Below are 15741 nucleotides of genomic sequence, written 5' to 3'. Positions count from 1 at the left end.
CCAGGTCTCGGCAAGGGCACTGGCAGGGTCAGGTGGGAAGCTGCAAGGATGGCCCAGCAAGGGTCACAGGTCAGATTGCATTCAACGCCCACAGTGGGGGTTACTGGGTGGTTCTGCCGAGGAGCCTACAAGGTGAAGCTGGTACCCACAACTCAAGCTGCACAGATCCATTGGGTGCTGGCTTCCACGTTCTGGGCTCACTCTAGCAGCAAATTATGACAATCACAGTTGGTATTTACAGAGTACCTGACTCACTAGACACTTGACACTACTAAGTCTGCATAACATTACCATTGAACCCTCCTCCCCCGCCCCCTGTCCCCACCCCCCAGAGAGGCTCCAGAATTTCTACCCTTAATTTACACAGGAGGAAGCACCATTCACAGAGGAAAAATACCTGGGCTGGAATGTGAGCCAAGGGCAGACTCCACTTCACTAGGTGGCCCTTCTCCAACCCCACGAAGGCTCATGAACATAGAATTCAACTGGTTCTAAAACTCCAGCTGTTTAATAACAAACGCTTCCTCACCCTCACCCCATCACAGTAGCAGGAGAATCACAGGTCCAACCATGGGGGGAAGGGGGCGCTGCAGAAAGCCAGGGGAAACGGAAGCAGCCGGTGAGGGGCTTGGTCAGGCCCCTACCCTCGATGTCACTGACTTCTGGGAGCATCAAGTTAGGCTGGGCACAGAGGCCTCTCCTCTGCCCAGCCACCAGCAGGGAGCTCCATCCAACGGAGGCTGGGGCTCCAGCCAGAGAGCGTGAGAGGAAGCCAGGGCCGGCAGGGGGAGGAAGGGGATGAAAACAGAAGAGACTCTGGTCTGCCACCAAGCCTGTGTCCTCCGGCCTGCCTATGCCAAGTCCAGCTGCCGGGAGTGGGCCTCACCCATCAAGAGGCTGCCACCACTCACACTGGCCTGGCCTTCTTGGCCTTCTTCTGAGACCTCACAGCCTCATCGTGGGCTTTCCGCTTCTCTGCCAGTTTGTTGGCCTGTGAGGAGAAAGGGGGGGGATCAAGCTGTGATTGTGGGGTACCTCTCCTCTTCCCACTCAAGGCTGTCCCTTAAAGGCAGAGCTTCCAGGAAAGCTAAATAGGCAAATGACCAGGAGGAAAAATAACTAACTGAACAACCTCAGGCAATGAAACAAGCTTTTACCTTTGCTTTTAGGGCTCTATGATCCAATGGGCCCATAACAAGTTAGGAGGATCCCAGGCTCCCAGAGCTGGAAGCAGTTGCCCCATTTTTACCTTCCTCCTTGGGGAAGCTGAATGCCAATCAAACCTTCACCAGGTTGCTGGGGAGGGGTCTTTCCCCTGCGGCCCATTTGGCAACATCTACTACAAAACATACCTAGGCCTTTCAACCTGGCAATTACATGCCCGTGAATATACCCTGCAGAGACTTCAGAGGGAGGCAGGGATGTGCTCAAGGGTGTCTTCTAAGAATGCCTCAAAATGAAAAACTAATCCTATCTAGAGAACAGGTCACTTGTACGAGGTCATAACCAAGAAATTCACCCTATGGTTAAATGAAAAACACACTGCAAAACAACCTGTATGCAGCATGATGGCTCTAAAATCCCATGTTATTACACACACAGAAGAAACTGGGGCGCTGTTACTATACATCACCCCAAAGGCAGGACTGTGAGCCACTCCCGCATCACCGATTATAGAGTTCTGCAAAGCACTTCAAAAAAAAAAGTTTTTTTACAATGAGCATCTATGGCTTTGTGAACAAGAGGAAACAAAATAGAAACTTAATCCAAACCTCCCACAGTCCCTCCTGCTTTATGCACATCTGTTAAGTGGTCGTTTGTGAAAGTGGGTGCTGAGTCTGCTGGGACACCTCTGTCCCCAGACGTCAGTACACTCAGAAAGAGCTGGGTGTCAGAAAGGAGACTGAAACTCTGAAGAAAGCCCAGGCACAAGCTGTTGACACCAAGCTGCCCATACAGGCCTGGGTGGGGGCCCCAGGGGCTGGGCCAGGCCAGGCCAGACGGATAACCTCAGAAAAAGGCTAAGAAAGGGCCTGGAGTCTGTGCAGAGGAGAGCCAGTCAGCCCCCAAGTTCACCTGTGCAGCCACATCCGGTGGCCACACCTGGAGTCTCAGGTGGGTGGTGGGGACTCACCTCTCGGATTTTGCGCCTCTTGCCAAACATGATCTTGTTATAAAGGTACTTCTCCCGCTTCTTCATCATCATGATGGCTAGGCGCTTGGCTTCATTCTCCTCCTCCTGGGCCAGCCTCTGCTTGTCCTCCAGCTTCACGGTGCCTTCCATCACTCTGGGCCTCTGGGGACACAGGGTGGACACTTGTGGATGGTGGGTCCCCCCACCCCGACCAGTCCCCTGGCTCTTGCCCTTCTAGGCCGGGGCTGGCACCAAAGATGGCCAGTGCGGCTGCTTCCCAGGCTGTGCCCCCCGTCAGCCTCCTAGTACCTTCCCCTCCATCCTCTGCTCCTCCAGGGCTGTCAGCCGGGCCTCTTCTTCCTTTTCTGAACCAGCCTCTGCATCGTCTTCCTCCTCCTCTTCATTTTCTCCCCCTTCATCACCATCACCATCATCGTCTTCCTCCTCATCCTCCTCTTCAGATTCACCCATATTTCCTATAAAAGGGCAATGACTGCTGAAAGCCCCGAGAGCCTCCCCTTCTCCCTGCAGACCAACAGCTGGGCCCAGGCACCATGCTCTTCAGCCACGAAGACACTCCAAAGAGAGTGCACAGCTGTCCCAATTGTGGCTCCTCCTGGCACCTCTCCCCACAGCCCCAGCTGCCTTCGGAGGAAACTCCAGGTCCCCGACCCTGAGCTCTGCCACCTCCTACGTAAATACCCATGACAACTTCCAGACCGCTCCTGCTCGGTCACTCTGAACATCAAGCAACAGCTGACTGTAGGACAGACTCATTCCCTTCTCCTAAGCCTGACTCCAAAGGTTGGTTTAAAGGGCTTTGTGCCCCTACTGTCCCATTCTCAGGAGCTTGCCACCTTTGTAGCCAAGGAGGGAAACAATGAGGTGAGGCCAAAGCCAGCCCAGAGGAACCTATCCACCCCATCGCCTGGCCCGCTCACCTGGGTGCTCTCCCCGCTGCAGGGCCAACAGCTTCAGCTTCTCGGGAGGGACATAATCTCCTTCCTTCTCCGACACGAAGGGCGAGAGGTGTGGAGGCAGCTGCACTCCGGGGAAGTAGTCCGCCACGGGGAGGAGGAGCTGTGCATTCACACAGTCGAACACCCACTGGGGCTGCACATAGTACCTGGTGGCAGAGACAGGTCATGGAAGCAACCTGAAGCCCCTCTGCATCTGGGGCTGGAGACAGACCTCCGCCCCCAGAAACCCAAACAGATGGAGAAGGATGAGAGCCCTGCGGACCTACCTGCCAATAACAGGTGTCTGCTGCCCAGGCCGGTCCACGATCTGGTGGGTGATGCAGGAGTCTGTGACATCATACGTGGCCCCGATGCAGAGAGACTGGTCCCAGGACACATCGCCCCCAAAGCTCCTACAGGCACAGGGGGAGAGCACAAGAGTATTCAGCATGAAGCGCCAGCATGAAGGTGGCCCACAAGCTCCCCATCCTAGGACACACCCGTGCCCTCCCCCCACACCGGGATCTCCCCCGTCATCAGGCCGACACCTGCAGTGCTGGCCCAGTGGGGGCCGGCCCTAAGCCGGTGAGAAGGTGGTGCTAGCTGCCCGGGGGGCGAGTGCCACCTGCGTGCTCGGGCTGAACGCTCCGCACGCCCACTCCGGTGAATGTGCAGCACACGCCTGAGGCGTGGTTGCTGCCACCATCCGAGGTCACTGCGGGCATCCAGGCCGGGACCCAGCCCAGAGTGGGGCAGAGCCGCTGCCGTCAGCTTCCCACCTGATGACGAAAGCCAGGGCCTCGCGGGGCACCTCACGGTTGAGGAAGAACTTCAGGCCCTCAAAAAGTTTCTTGTGCTTTTCCTGTGCCTCCAGCTCCTTCCTGAGGCCCTCCGCCTGCGCTGTCGTCTCCTGCCACAAAAGAGGCCGTGCCACCGTCGGGCCTGCCCAGCCCCGCACTGGAGGGCACAGGGCGGAGATGGTCCCCAGCCTCTCTCTAGACCCTTCAGTCCCAAGGCGCCCCCCTCCGCCGGCCCGCAGTCCTCACCCCATCAGCAGGAAACTCATCCACCTCAGCCTCCTCCTCCACAGGCACCACCATGCGGGCCAGACTGGCACCCAACGCCGCCAGTTTCTACAGGAAAGAAGCAGGGCTGCTGCTTACAGGTGGGAGGTCTTGTCTGGGAGCATGGTCACGGTGGGGAAGGGGGAGCAGTGACAGTTCCAGGACATCAGTGGGCTTGGGTTCCAAGAGCAAGCCCCGAGCCCACCCATCTAGCCATGCACAACCCCACCCCCAGGCCAGTGACCACCCTTCTGCGGGGGGATGCAGGACCAATGCTCTGGAAGCCTCTCTCACCTCCATGGAGCTCTCGGAGTCCAACGCGTAGGTGTCCTCACTGGCCTTCGCCTCTGTGTGGACCTGACCCTCCAGCTGGGAGGCAGGGGGAAGGTCAGAGGGAGAGGATGCCAGAGCCCCCGCCTCCATGTGGGGAGAGCAGGGCTGTGGCCCCTGCACACTGAGAAGGATCTGGGCTGGGCTGGGCTGGGCCCTACCTTGGGTGGGTAGTGCAGGTTGAGCGACTGGTAGAGGCGGAAGTTGACGAAGCCCAGCAGAGTGGTGTAGAACTCGGTGAAGGTGGCCATGACCCTGTAGTCAACGTCTGTCGGGTGCTGGGGGGCACAGGGGACCCATTGGCAGTGCGGGTGCAGGTAGAGGGGAAAGACAGCACTGACGACCCCCATGGGAGGGATTCCAACCTGCCCAAGGCCCCTCCATGGCAGCCCTGCCTTCAGACCCCTGCCCCATGAGAAGGGGCTGTGTGGCATGTCCCACCACAAGCACTTTGGGGGAGGCTCTGGACAGGGTTCCCCAGGGTTAGGGGCATCCTGAGGCCAGTGCCAGATCCCCAAGCCATAAAGGGGAAGATGAAAGGGACTGGCTGGAGCTCCCCTGCCCCTGCCCCAGTTCCCTATTCATCTGGCAAGTCCCAGCTCAAACCAGACTTGGTCACAGAGGCGGCCTTCCAGGGCCAGTCTGGTCAGAGCTCATCCTTCTCCATGAGTCATCCCACAATCTTCATTTAACATCTTCTCCGGGGCTCGCCTGCTAGCCTCCCCCCATGCCTAGCCCCATCACCAGCCCAGCTGGCGTCTGTCGGCCTGGGTGGATGGAACTCAGCACCCTCACGCCTTGGCAGGAGGCTTGGGATGGACACTCAATTCAGCGACCCCGTCTCAGGCCCATGCCAGAGACAAAACTACAACTTGAGGACCCAGGACAGGATGGGACAGCTGCCTGGCTTGGCCCCAGGAAGCTCTGGAGAAATGGCAGGAGAAAAGCTGCCTGCCTGGGGCAAAAGCACACGGCTACCCTCGAGAGCTGCCAACCCAGTAAGGAGGGGACATGATAGGGCTTATCTTTGCCCTTGAGGAGTTGATAAAGCAAAACAGGGGAAGGATCTGAGAGCCAGACAAAGTGTCTCAACTCTTGAGCAGCACTGCCCCCCACAGCCAGGGAGGCTAGCCCAGCCCTGTTGACCCCCCAGGACCTGGATGGCAGAATATGCTGAACAAGGTCAAAACTGGTAATGATCACAACGTCCCTTTTATGCCAGGCATGCCCATGACCTTGTGCTGTTTCTCTATTCTGCCATTGGGCAGTGTGGGTATGAGGGTGCAGGGACCAAGAGGTGCTCCACCTGTGCCCCCATTCATACCTCCGTCCTTCCAAGAGCATCTGCTAGGGAAGCATTGAGAATTAACTCCATAACTCCATTTTCTTTCTTTCTTTTTTTTTTTTTTAAAGATTTTATTTATTTGACAGAGAGAGAGACAGCGAGAGCAGGAACACAAGCCGGGGGAGAGGGAGAAGCAGGCTTCCCACGGAGCACGGAGCCCAATGTGGGGCTCTATCCCAGGACCCTGGGATCATGACCTGAGCCAAAGGCAGACGCTTAACAACTGAGCCACCCAGGCGCCCCCCTTGCTTATTCTTTTTTTTTTTTTAAGGTTTTATTTATTTATTTGACAGAGAGAGACACAGCGAGAGAGGGAACACAAGCAGGGGGAGTGGAAGAGGGAGAAGCAGACCTCCCGCGGAGCACGGAGCCCAATGTGGGGCTCTATCCCAGGACCCTGGGATCATGACCTGAGCTGAAGGCAGACGCCTAACGACTGAGACACCCAGGAGCCCCAATAACTCCATTTTCCACAGCACAGCGCTAAGCAGGGTCCCATCACCCCCCTTCCCAGCCCACCTACTACCTGCCTGGATCCTACTTTGAGGAGCCCAGCACTAGCTGCTCAGGGGAAGAAGGCAGAGGAGGGCCTCAGTAATGACCCAGGACCGGTCCCCCATCCTCCGGCTGAGAGGAAGTAGTGGCAGTGAGCCGGCCAGGGAGGAAGGAGGAATGGGCGGCCTGTTCCCTTCCCCCAGGGCCAGCTGTGTGGAGGCTGGCCTCCACAGGGCCCTATTCACCACCCGGAGGACATACAAAGACCAGTCTGAGCAGCATGGGGGTGGAACATCAGAGAGAAGGAAAAAGAGGAAGAGCTAGGGAGGAAGGAGGCATGGCAAGAAGATAGGAAGGAAGGAGGTGGAGAGGAGGGATGGACCGGGGAAGAGGGAAGGGCCATACTCTGGCCAACAGGCCGGCCCCAGAGAGTGGGAAGAGGGGATTGCTGAGGGCCAAGTCGCCTCTCACCCACGGACTGCAGCCTGCCCCCAAACATGTCCGCTACCCTGCGGTCAGAGTGGGTTCTGGTCTTGGACCCCCGCCAGCCCAGAGTAAAGGGGAGGGGCCCAGACCCCCAGCTCACCCTGCAGTACCTGATAACCTGGTCAGCAAACAGACTGTCTAGCCAAGCTGGTGCATCTGCTGCTCCAGGCACAGGCAGGAGACCAGGCCACATGCAGGCCCACAGGATGACAAGTCAGGCAGAAGGAGAGCCTGGCCCAGACCATGTGGGGGACTAGAGGCTAATGCTGCCCCATGAGGAGGCAAAACCAGGATTTCTCTCTGTGAATCCCTGCCCAAAACACCCAGCCTAAACCAAGATAAATAGGAAGTAGTGCCATGGGCTAATGGCTTCTCATATACTCACCCTCCCCCACCTCAGGTCCCCCAGCCTTGAGTGGGAGTAAGGGGAAGCTGAGGAGTTAAGCACAGCAGCTTGGCTAAGGTCTGGCAGCCACTAGTGGGAGAGCGGGACAATGACCCCAGGGCTCTGAAGGTAGGGCTGGGCTCAGCTACTGTCCGAGCTTTGGAAGCTGCTCACTGCTCACTCAGCAGTCCCAAAGGACCAAGCACCAGGCACTTGGAAGGATTTTTTTCCTTAAATCCTCAGGACAAGACTTAGAAAGTGGAAACACATCATTCATTAGCTAAGGCACAGAGAGATGCAGGAACACGTCCAAGGGCACCCAGCTGGGGAGGACTGCACACAGGCTGGCTCCGGCTCTCACTATGATGCTGTGTGGTACATTCCTCACCCCACATCCTACCCTGGCCGCACTCGGGAACCCAGCACATGCTGGACTATGCAGGACAACAAAATCCCCCCTCTGCCCAAGTCCTTATGTCTGTCTAGGAGCCAGAGAAAGAGCAATGGCCCAGCACAAGCCCCCGCCTTCCTCATGGGCATACTCACGTCATGGGAGAAGGCATAGGGTGTGATCCACACGATGGGCTGCCCCAGCACCTCGGCCTGGTAGTAAATGCCTTTGATGGACAGGAAGACCTGGAGGGAGGGGACAGTAGGGTGAAAAGCACTGGGAGGCAGGGCAGGGAGCAGAGCGGCGGCCCCTCCCCCCGGTGGCCGTGGGCTCACCTTGCGCAGGGCGCGGGCAGCTATGACGTAGTGCAGGAACTCCACAGTGAGCCGGCGGCACAGCTGAATGGTCTGCACGTGGCACTTGCCAGTCCGTGGGAAGGTGGAGAAGAGGAAGCACATGGAGAGGGCATCATCCAGGTCCCGCAGAGCATCTATGAATGTGGGGTACCTGCACGGCCAGGAGGGCAGTGCTCACAGGCTTGGTCAACCTGGGCTCCAGGCGGGGGGGCCTGGACTCCTCGTCCACTCTGTCAGTCACGCCAGAGGTCACCAGAGTGAGTTATGTCTTGTCCCTCATCACCCAGCCCTCTTTCTAGTTTGCAGAACCAATTGGAACCAAAGGGTAAAAATGTTGGAATTTTTTCAGTCCTGGGCCAAGAAAAGCCAGAGCAAGAAAGCGCTTCCAGGAATCCTGTGACAAGTGAGGAAGCTGACGAGAATGAGCCATCCTTGGCAGGATCCATTACTGCATGGTTGCCCTGCTGATGGATGGGGGCCTGGGTCATGGAGAGGACACTGGAGTATGTATAATGACACCTCATTCCAGTCCCAGTTGTGGCCCAGGATGGGTCACTTGGCCTCACCCAACCCCAGTGATTTCATTTGGAAAATGACATTGCTGGACCAGACTGTTGGTTTAAAATCGGGCTCCTGTAGCTCCCTGGAAACGCCTGGGGACAAGTGGACAGACAGGGCCTCGGGCCTCCCTTCCCTAGCCAGGGCAGTTGTCGGAGCCTCTGGCACCCAAACTGCCTTCCAGGAAGATTTCTTTTGCAGAAAGCGTTCCGCTGCTTCAAAAAGGGACTGTGAAAGCCATGAAACCAGAGATGGCCAGGGTCCCTCCAGCCCAAGGTGGCATCACTCCCTGCAATACGCCAGGAGGAACCTGCCAGTCTTCAAACCACACCAAGACAGAACAAAGGCTGCAAGGGACCTCTCCAAAGACAACAGGAGGAGGGGCATCGGGTCTTCTGGTGCTCAGGCGGAAACCTCAACGGGCCCCCTCTGGTGCCTCCAAGTTCCCTCTACACCTCACGCACAAACCCACCAACCGGGCCAGGACCTTCGTAGAAACAGCCCCAACTATTTCTGAGCGGTGACACAGATTTGCAACACCATAACCACACTGCCACCTGGTGTGGGCATGAATCCAGACACTTGGCTTTTTCCTAGTGCAAGTTTTGCATTTGCTCCACACGTGCTCGGAGGAGGACGTGCTTGGAGCAGGAACTCTTCTTGGGTCGCCCAGCTTGCAGGCTGCAGAGCTGTGGTGAGGACACCACATGTCAGGCTCCTAGGCCAGGGCTCTCTCCATGCTAGCCCACGGCTGGCCTGACTCAGTGGTGCCAAGTCCATCCAGCCTGGAATGAGTATTTCTAGGCCGTCAGCCCCCAAGAGAAGATGGACGTTCATTAGCCCAGGGTTTCTGAACCTTACCACCACTGACAATTTGGGCCGGTTGTTCTGTGTGGTGGGAACTGTCCTGTGCACTGTAGGGTGTTTAGCAGCTTCCCTGGTCTTTACCCATTACACACCAGTAGGACTCCTTCCCCTGCCCCATGTCCAAATCATGAGAACCACAAGTGTCTCCAGACATTGCCAAATGTCTCCTGGAAGCCAAAACTGCTACTGGTTAAGAACCACTGACTTAGCCAATGGATGAGTGGGACTACTGAGAAGGCTGGACAAGAACACATAAGATCAGAGGCACCCACAGGCGCCTGGGCTCAAGTCATGCTCCCAGCGTTCTGGGATTGAGCCCGGCATCAGGCTCTCTGCTTAGCATGGAGCCTGCTTCTCCCTCTTCCTCTGCCTGCCGCTCCCCCTGCTTGTGCTCTCTCTCTGTCAAATAAATAAATAAAATCTTAAAAAAAAAAAAGAAAAGAAAAAAAAGATCAGAGGCACCCAGCCATGTCTGCCATGTCTGCCCCATGTGCCTGGGGTGCAATCCCAGAACTCTGGATCTCAATCACCACAGGGCCTTTGCATCTGCTGTTTCTGCTTGGACCACATTTCCCTTGGCTGGCTCAAGTGTCTGCCCCCAGACACCTACTCTGACAAACCTGTAGGTAACATATATCCCCCCCAGGTCCCTTCATGCAGTTAGCATCCCACATGGTACTTGCTGTGACTTGCAATCATTCTAGCAACTTGTTTGGTTTTTTTGGTCTGCTTCCTCCAAAAGGATGCCAGCAACTTGAGCGGGATCCTGGTCTTAGTCTCAGTGCTAGGACTGAGTCCCTAACTTACCGTTCCTTGACAATGTGGTCAAGTTTGTAGTTGGGCTTGTTGTCCTTCAGACGTTCCACAGTGTTCCACTCACTCTTCCCATAGGCCTTCCGGAGCTTCCGGACAAACACCTGGGAGAGAAGAGAGATCACTGATGCTGGGGCCAAGGGCTCCTGGAGACCCCTCTTCCACCAAAGAGGGACACACGGGGCAGGAGGACTCTCAGGGCCTCCTGAAGCTGACCACAGCTGTCTGTGCCATCTGATCCCCTCAGCTGGGACGTATAAAACAGTGAACTCCAAAAAACATCAAAACTGACCCACACGGATGAGCAGAGCCAGCTTGGTGCACCCCTGTGATGGATGACCAGAGATAACCACTCAGACATGCTGACTCCACTACACGTTTACATGAAAACATAATGTTTTCAGCCCTAGTTTCCAACTGAGGTCAAGCGACCTGCCGGCAAGGCAGCTCAGGGCCAGGAAAGCTGGCCTCCATTCTGAGCACCAGTCTGTGTGGGCATGAAACAAGCCACAGGTCCATGTTTTGGGCTGGGTCACACAGGAAAATGCAGCTGAGGCCAGGCATGGGCTCAGAAGGTCCTCCACACCAACTGATGTCTTCCCTATAAGTACTTTTGGTCAGGCCTGCCCTTGGTGCTCTTCAGAGGCTCTAAGGCTACCTCTGCTGAATAGTCAAGATAGCCATTTCCCACAACAGGCCCTCTTCCAATGCAGTGAGTTTAAGTAGTTAAAAGAACCCAGCAGCAAAACAGAACAAGCCATCTACCTCCTGGACTTGAGTAAGAGGGCCAGCAGCAGGTGCTGGCCAGTCTCCTGTGGCCACCAGGTGGCGCCTCACCCCTCCCAGCCCAGGACTCAGCCTGGCCCGGGGGCTCCACAAAGGCTTCAGTAACAGCAGTCTACTTTCTTTCTTTTTTTTTTTTTTTTAAGATTTTATTTATTTATTTGAGACAGAGAGCACGAGAGGGAAGAGGGTCAGAGGGAGAAGAAGACCCCCCGCTGAGCAGGGAGCCCGATGCGGGACTCGATCCCGGGACTCCAGGATCATGACCTGAGCCGAAGGCAGTCGCTTAACCAACTGAGCCACCCAGGCGCCCCAACAGCAGTCTACTTTCAATTATCAGCATTTGGTCTGAGGTTTCTGTTTTCCCTGTGGCATTTGAGCAGTTAATGGTTTCCATTTATGGAATGGAAAGCTTGGTCTCCTGGGAGCAATTCCAGAAAGAATTTTAAAAGGAGCAGTTTCTTTGGGCAGAGACTACACCAAAGAGCCCCTGAAATAGTACCATTTTTGCTTCAAGGCAATAAATTTTTTGCAAAAGAACCAGGGAAAAGGTACAACAGGTAAAGCATTAATCATTTGCCAGGTTCTGTGCACATTTCCACCTGGGATCTCAGTTAATCCTCGAGACATTCCTTTGAGGCTTGCTCAGAGAGGTTAAACAATCTGCCCAAGGTCAGTTGGTGGGTCACAGAGCAGTGATGGACGCCATCTGGACCCTAGAGCCCCGGCCTTACCTTGTATTCCCGGAACTTGTTGACGATGGGCTCATGGAGGAGGAACTTGATGTCTTTAAGAAGATAAAAAGTTCGGGCCGCTGTGGAGCCCTTATTAACCTTCTTCTTATGTTTGGGTTCATGGGGATAAATGCCTTTCAGGATACACAGCCGCCTGGAAGATAAAGGCCATTCCTTCTATCAGTAAACGTGCTGAACCCTGGCCACACCAAGCCTGCAAAACAGCAGTGAACAGGGAAAACAGGGGCCCTTGGAGAATTCATGTCCCTGTGCAGGATCTGACAATCACAAGTCCCCGAAAATCACCTAACGTAGATTGTCACACACACCAGAAAAGAAACAATCAGGATGTTGACAGGGGCCAGATGGCAGGTACCCCTTTTAGCAAAGGCAGTCAGGAAAGGCCTTGCTGAGAAACTGACATTTCAGCCATATAAAAGGTAGAGGGAAAAGCATTCTGGAAGGACAGAGGCTGTAAGGGTAGAAGGTGCTGGGTGACTAAAAGTGGGCCACAAAGCAGGGCCCACAGGCTGTGGAAAACTATGGACTTGACTCTACGAGGAGCTGAGAACCTCTAGCTTCAGGATCAGAGGTCTGTTCTGCCAGAAGGGAGGGGATGGGTGACAAAGACCCAGCCAGAAAGCAGCAACGCACTGTAGCAGTGAGCTCATTCTGATGACCCAGAGTGGCACGACCCATTCTCCAGCTTCTCCACAGACCCACCCCTGGCAAAGCACAGCTCATTAAAGCAAAACCAGACTAGAAAGAGGAGGGCTTATCAGAATTCTAGACAGAGTTTGTGGCAGTGCAGGTAAGACAGGGATGCGGCTGAGTCTTCACCATCACTGAGTGTGACTCACTGCCCGGGCACCCCCCGTGGTTCCCGTTCCACCCTTCCCCAACCTCACCTGAAGTCAGCCAGGCTCAGCTGCAGCTTCTTCCGGGCTTTGTTTCGGGTGATGTAGTTGGTGGCAGAGCCTCGTTCATACTTGGGGAGAACAAAACCAATTGACCATTAGCAGTGATTGCCGTGATGACATCAATCTCTGGGCACGCATCAGGCCAGAGGCAACAATCACTGTGGACAAGTAGCCAAGAGGCTTTTGGGACAGGAAATGCTATAGGGAGGGAGTCCACCCGCCTGAACATGCTCTCCTGCACTGTCCTTGCAATAATCAGTGTAAAGGACACACACATCTGCATGATGCTGGGGACAAGGTTGCTATGGATCAGGTGCTACGCCAAGCACTTGGTAGTAGCTCTAAGTATTGGCCATTATAATTAGTGATTTCCACACATTATTTTATTTAATCCTCACAACACCGTGGCATGGGTGCGATTAAAATTCCCATTTTACTGAGAAGAAACAGGCTCAGTCAAATAACCTATCCAGGTCACATAACTTTTCAAGGGCTGGGATTCAAATGTAGGTCTGAGTCCTCAGCCTCAGTGCCTAATCCCCTAAGCCAGTTTTTTCAACTTTTTCATTATAACCAATCCCTACCACCAGAAGCCTTTTTAGACCGTTTCCCCCCTTAACTGTCCCCTCTCACAGCCCCATGAAATATTAATACTGCAGACATACCCAAGATTATTATGTAATGCGGTCTTTTTTGTTTTTTGTTTTAAAGATTTTGTTTATGTATTTTAGAGAGAAGGGGAGGAGGAGAGAGAAAGAGCTCTTGAGGTGTAGAGGAAGAGAATCTCCAGCAGACTCCTCGCTGAGTGCAGAACCCTGATGACCCTGAGATCACAACCTGAGCTGAAGTCAAGAGTCAAAAGCTTAATCAACTGAGCCACCAGGCGCCCCCATTGAAATATCTAAGACCCCTTCAACTAATTCTTGTTCCCTTGCAGGTGATATCTAGCTGAGAATGCAAGCTCTAAGCCAAAGCCTCTCCCCTCCACCATTCATTCATTTAACAGAAAATAAGAGGACCTCTACAATGTTCCTTGTATTAAGCTAGATGCTATGAGGGCAATGAAGACAGAAGGCCTGGTCTCTACCTACCCCCAAGGAGCATACTGTCTGATGCAACCATGTGGATATCTGTAGTGCCAAGATGCGGCCTCATGTTCCCATCTCTGTATCAATGATAAAGAGTAGCAGTGCATTGTACCAAGAATGTCCTTTCCAAACAAGATCATCCTCTGCATTAAGGCAGCAGGGACCTTGATGGCCAGGTCTAGCTCTAAAGAGATAAACATACAGCCCCTCAAAGAGTATATTTATGACCCCCCACCTTCCGATCACCCCCCGTCACCAAATACAGCCTTCATTTATTCTTTCCTCAAGAAACTGTCTACTGGGGCTACAAAGATGAGCTTCAGACTGCCTCAGAAAGTTAGGTCTTCATTAAAAGTGTTTTCCATTGCCTTACATCACACACACGTCTGTCATCATGCTTATCCTTTTAAACATCAAGTAGACAAGTAGTTCTCAACTGGGGTGATTTTACTCCTTGGGTGTGTGTGGGATGGAGGGAAGGGAATTAGGCATTTTGGATTGTTGAGTGCCACTGGCATCTAGCGTGTAAAAAGTCAGGATGCTACTAAATACCCTATGATGCACAGGACAGCCCTCTCTACGACAAAGGGTTATCTGGCTCCAGGTGCCTGGGTAGCTCAGTCGGTTAAGCGTCTGCCTTCAGCTCGGATCGTGATCCCAGGGTTCTGGGGGCTCCTTGCTCAGCAGGAAGCCTGCTTCTCCCTCTCCCTCTGCCTGCCGCTCCCCACTGCTTGTGCTCTGTCAAAAAAAAAAAAAAAAAGCGTTATCTGGCTCAAAATCCTTGTGAAAACCAGCATTAAAAACTGTTGTGATTTGTTTACATAGCTACATCTGTGCTGCAAGGGAAGATTTTCCATTTAATATCTTTGCAATTCCAAACATTAGCACTTACTGGTTGTTCAATAGTGTGTTGGGTTAAACATAAACAGGCAACAGGAACTTTCAATCTGAAGGAAACAGGAGGCAACTACATCTTCCTCACCTTCATCCCTTCCCCAATCTTTTCATACCACCAAGGTGATTCTCTATACAGCAATAAGAAATCCCTGAAAAACCGACCATGGTACTTCTTTAGTTGAGGCCTACTGCACTTGGAATAAAATCCAAGCTCCTCCTGGTGGCTCACAGGCCTTGCACATCTGGTCCCTGTCTAACCTCAAGCTCACTAAATGCCATTCTTCCCTTAGTTTGCTATACCCCAGCCATCTTGATGTCCTAATTTCTTGCATACAGAAAGCCTTTCCCACCTAACGGTCTTGGCACTGAGTTTCCCCTGCTAGGTTTGCTCGCTAAGCACTCCCATGGCCCAGAACCTATCTGGGATCTTCTGATCTTTCAGATTTCAGCTTAAATGTTGAGTCACAGAGACCTTCCAACACAACACTAACTAAAGTAAGTATACTTTTATATTCTCCACCCTTATCTTTCACATCACATTTAACAATATGTGATCGTTTTATTTGGTTGTTTATGTCCTTTCCCCGCTAGAAAGTGAGCTCGGGGAAGGCAGGGACCACATTTGATTGTTTATGTTTCCCTCCCCAGTGTCCAGGGCAGGCTCAACAGAGAAGGGATAACAAGTTTTGGAGATGATAAACTTGACGTAATGGTAATGTTTATTACTGTTTCAGTGAACAGTTGTCTTTCGGCCCGGTCTGCATTTGGGGTGAGGCTTTCTTTGGTAACTCCCAACGTTCTTTTACAGCCCTACTCCAGGGCTCTTTCCCGGGCTTCATCGGCCGAGTACTGCCATCCTCGCCCATCCTCGGACCCCTTCTCATAAATGTCTCTCATCCCGTTGATTCCAGCCGTTTCTGAACGCATGAGTGGCCACGGCCAGAAAAGGTGCAGTCCCCTGGCTCCCTCGCTCCCACCTCCCTCCCCGCCCCCCTCTCTCCAGCGCCACCCCTCCCGGGTTTCTGCCCCATTCACCTTCTTCTTCTCCAGGCCTCCCATTGCTCCACGCTGAAGGGTCTACGTGCGCCGCGCGGACAGACAGCGCCACTTCCTCCCGCACGGGCCCTGCCTAGGGC

General features: G+C 54.0%; 1 protein-coding gene across 2 annotated transcripts; it reads right to left on the bottom strand.

Annotated features, from left to right (window-relative positions):
• Positions 1 to 486: 486 nt before the first annotated feature.
• PES1 (pescadillo ribosomal biogenesis factor 1) lies at positions 487 to 15733 on the bottom strand. 2 transcript variants are annotated; one of them, XM_021703430.1, is made up of 15 exons: positions 15641 to 15733; positions 12609 to 12688; positions 11701 to 11854; positions 10178 to 10287; positions 7925 to 8096; positions 7745 to 7834; positions 4649 to 4765; positions 4452 to 4526; positions 4140 to 4226; positions 3873 to 4003; positions 3381 to 3506; positions 3076 to 3260; positions 2444 to 2610; positions 2135 to 2296; positions 487 to 991 (listed from the first exon to the last, which is right to left on the bottom strand). In XM_021703430.1, exons 1-15 carry the CDS (start codon positions 15662 to 15664, stop codon positions 908 to 910), a joined length of 1764 nt encoding a protein of 587 aa, XP_021559105.1. In that variant the 5' UTR covers positions 15665 to 15733; the 3' UTR covers positions 487 to 907. The 2 variants fall into 2 exon arrangements, with proteins under 2 accessions (XP_021559105.1, XP_044776938.1); XM_044921003.1 differs by having other exon boundaries at positions 493 to 991; positions 3873 to 3988.
• Positions 15734 to 15741: the final 8 nt, after the last annotated feature.

The sequence above is a fragment of the Neomonachus schauinslandi genome, chromosome 14 (assembly GCF_002201575.2).
Source record: "Neomonachus schauinslandi chromosome 14, ASM220157v2, whole genome shotgun sequence".
Classification (NCBI taxonomy): domain Eukaryota; kingdom Metazoa; phylum Chordata; class Mammalia; order Carnivora; family Phocidae; genus Neomonachus; species Neomonachus schauinslandi.
Note: the sequence above shows the minus strand (reverse complement) of the source record. Positions and strands in the feature narration are given on the sequence as shown.